Source organism: Sinocyclocheilus rhinocerous, unplaced genomic scaffold (assembly GCF_001515625.1).
Source record: "Sinocyclocheilus rhinocerous isolate Xijiao unplaced genomic scaffold, SAMN03320098_v1.1 scaffold6790, whole genome shotgun sequence".
In the NCBI taxonomy this organism is placed as follows: Eukaryota; Metazoa; Chordata; class Actinopteri; order Cypriniformes; family Cyprinidae; genus Sinocyclocheilus; species Sinocyclocheilus rhinocerous.
In genome coordinates, this window is record NW_015628391.1 from 5,211 (window position 1) to 8,509 (window position 3,299).

General features: G+C 37.3%; 1 protein-coding gene across 2 annotated transcripts in view; it reads left to right on the plus strand.

Annotated features, from left to right (window-relative positions):
- LOC107737809 (tripartite motif-containing protein 16-like) overlaps positions 1-2,100 on the plus strand; it is a 4,575-nt gene extending 2,475 nt beyond the window's left edge. For both annotated transcript variants that reach the window (XM_016549430.1, XM_016549431.1), the window contains exons 4-5: positions 1,314-1,361; positions 1,589-2,100. In XM_016549430.1, the coding sequence (XP_016404916.1) occupies positions 1,314-1,361; positions 1,589-2,100 (560 nt within the window). The remainder of the gene's footprint in view (positions 1-1,313; positions 1,362-1,588) is intronic.
- Positions 2,101-3,299: the final 1,199 nt, after the last annotated feature.

The window sequence follows — 3,299 nt, forward strand, 5'->3', positions numbered from 1 at the left end:
GAATTCTGGGAGTGTCAATTTACAGTTTTTCACTGTAAATTATACAATGACTTTTTCGTTTTCACTTCCAAAAACTGTAATTTTAACAGTATTTTACTGTAAAATTACATTAAATGTAATTACAGTTATTCACCGTATATAGTATGGAAACTTACTGATAACCAATTAACAGGTTTTTATTGTAGCATTTTTAGTCTTTTACTGTTAAAATCACAATAATTTTTTACAGCGTATAATAATAATAATAATAATAATAATAAAAGACAATTGCGAGTTTTAGGCACCTAGAACATTTTGTTGTTTGTAAAGAGTCAATATATCAAAAGAAAGAACAGGGCCCCTGCTTTTATTCCTTAAATACCTTGGGTCTTTAGTGACCAGGGACGTTATTCACTACTCTATTGATTATAAACAATATAACCAGGAAAAAAAATGTAAGAGAGTGTCTGTTTTCCAATTAAATATTTGTAAAAAGTGTATAGAGTCGCTAGCAACACAAGGTATGTAATAGTGTAAGTATATTTTTCCTATGCAACAATAATTAAATATCCGATGACTCAATTAAGTGCACTTCACCTTTATTCCTCAAGGTGGCGATGTTTGATACACAATGATGAAGTGATTGAACTGGCTTAAATGGCTTTTTTCTACAGTTACTGTACGCAATCAAATATAATTGTCACTGTCATTTGATGGTGGATGTGGTGAATAATCTGCCAGCGATCAAAATATTGATTTTGAAGACACTGAAAATGATAGTTTTGAGGATATGGTTGAGATTGTGAATATGATCCAGATGCGGAATGTACTGGGGATACGTTCTGACGATGACAGTGATGCTAAAATCATCTGCTCAAATTGAACTCTTCCAAGGTTCCAAAGATAATGAAATATGCTTTATTTTATTCTTTTGTCATTTTTATTTTATTCTCGTGCATGTTATGTGCAGGGCTCCGTGCATATAATACAACTGCTCATGCATAAAAGTAATCCATACAACTTCAGTGGTTTAACCCAAGTCTTCTGAAGCAATGGGATTTGTATGATGGACAGAATGACATCGGAGTAATATTCTCTCATATTAAATCAAATCTTTAATCAGTTCATGCATACATTCATGGTTTGGGCTCCGTAAACAGTAGAGACAAAATATCTTTTCTCTGTTGGAGAATTTTTACAAAGACAAGCTCAAAAAGATCTCATCATGTGCTTTCATAAATGAGATATTCATGTAGAACATCGTATTAGAATGGATGCAGGGATCATTTTCTCTTGCCATGCGAATCACACTGTTCATGTCTTGATTTCCACAGTCACATTAACCAACATTGTTCCCAGGATCAGGACCGACTTCTTACAATGTAAGTCAGAAAGAAAACAAGCAGTAAATCTCACTTTGTTGTGTTCTTGTTCTGCCTGTACAAGGTTAAAGAAAACATGACAGAAGAGTTTTAATTGATGCAGTAAATGATGATTTGCTTAGGATACCTGGTAATCTGATGATACACTGAACATGAAGAGTTCAGCTGCATGAAATGGTCAAACAGATTCATAATTCCTGATTCTGATGTGTTTTTATCTCCATCAGATTCCCATCAGCTTACTCTGGATCCAAACACAGTGAATAAACGCCTCCTGCTGTCTGAGAGCAACAGAGTGATTACATTCACTGACACAGAGCAGCTGTATCCTGATCATCCAGACAGATTTGATGTTTGGGAGCAGGTGCTGTGTAGAGAGAGTGTGTGTGGACGCTGTTACTGTGAGATTGAGTGGAGTGGACGTGTGTATATATCAGTCTCATATAAGAGCATCAACAGGAAGGGAGGTGTTGAGTGTGTGTTTGGACGTAATGATCAGTCCTGGAGTTTGTACTGCTCTTCCTCCAGTTACTCATTCAGACATAGTAACATAGAGACTGATCTCCATGTAAAGCCCATCAGCAGGAGAATAGGAGTGTATGTGGATCACAGTGCAGGAACTCTGTCCTTCTACAGTGTCTCTCACACAATGAGCCTCATCCACACAGTCCAGACCACATTCACTCAGCCGCTCTATCCTGGGTTTACTGTTTATAAAGGATCAGTGAAACTGTGTTGATGAATCAGTATAGATTTTAGAGAGTCTCTTCTTTTTTCTTAATGACATTAATACTGCAGCTGAGCCTCTGTCACTGAAATAACATGTCAGAATTAATGTGTGTAATAAATCCTCATATAGACAAACATTCTTCTCATTATAAGAAGAGTATCTATTGAACCAATCTGCAATAAACAAGACAATTGTCAGTAAACACCTTCAGGAAACCAATAATGAGCTCTTACACAAAATTGTAACTTTCCAATTCAAGGGTAACACATGTAAACAAAATGAATAAATAAAATAAAATTAATTTTTTTGTTTAATTAAATTTAGCTGTATTTCTGTTCATATTTACACATTTCTTAAGTTTCCTTTTAACCTTATTTACTCCCTCTTATTGTTTCCTTAGTTAATAATTGTTGTCACCTGTTGTCTCTTTCAGTTCGTTTTTTTGCTCTTGTGTATTTATACACATGATTGTTCAGTTCTTTCTTGGTTCAATGTTAAATATGATTACATTTTCTGTGTAGTCTTGTGAATATTCTCGGTGTTGATTAAAATATTCTTCGTGATATATCATGCAACTTTTCAGTAACAACATTTACATGACAGATGGACCGACTTGAATCTTAAACAAGAGAGACTGTTACTTGCAGAACAGCCGGACACTGGCTTTATACAATGAGTTTTGCTGAGATCATTAGAGATTCAGACACCTCATCTGGAGCGGGATGGAAAGACAGCCTTGACCAGATGCTGCTGTTGGGGGAGGATCACTGTCCCTTTGCTGAGTTTGCAGATTATACCCTATGGTTGTGTGGATTCTCCCTTATCATGGGAGTCATCGAGGACAGCAACACCTTCTCTGACTCCTTGGCCCATTTTCCATCTCCAGCAGCCATCTCTCTGCCCGCTCCAGATGGGACTCATCATCCCTGTCTGGAGTGTCCTAGAGAGCACGAGAGATCTTCCATTGTGAACCTGAGTTCAACACCTGAGCCAATGCCCACCACGGCCCACGAGCGAGAGCCGCCTCTAACCACAGAGTCAGAGCCAACCACTGGGTCCATCCTGCAGTCTGCACCGTGAGGGCAGTCCTCTCCTGAGCAGGTTGAGACGCACAGGCTCATCTATTTTCTAAGAGTTTCAACATCTGGAAAAGATCCGGGCAGCAATGGTAAAAAAAAAAAAAAAAAACTCTCCAAAACAACAATTCC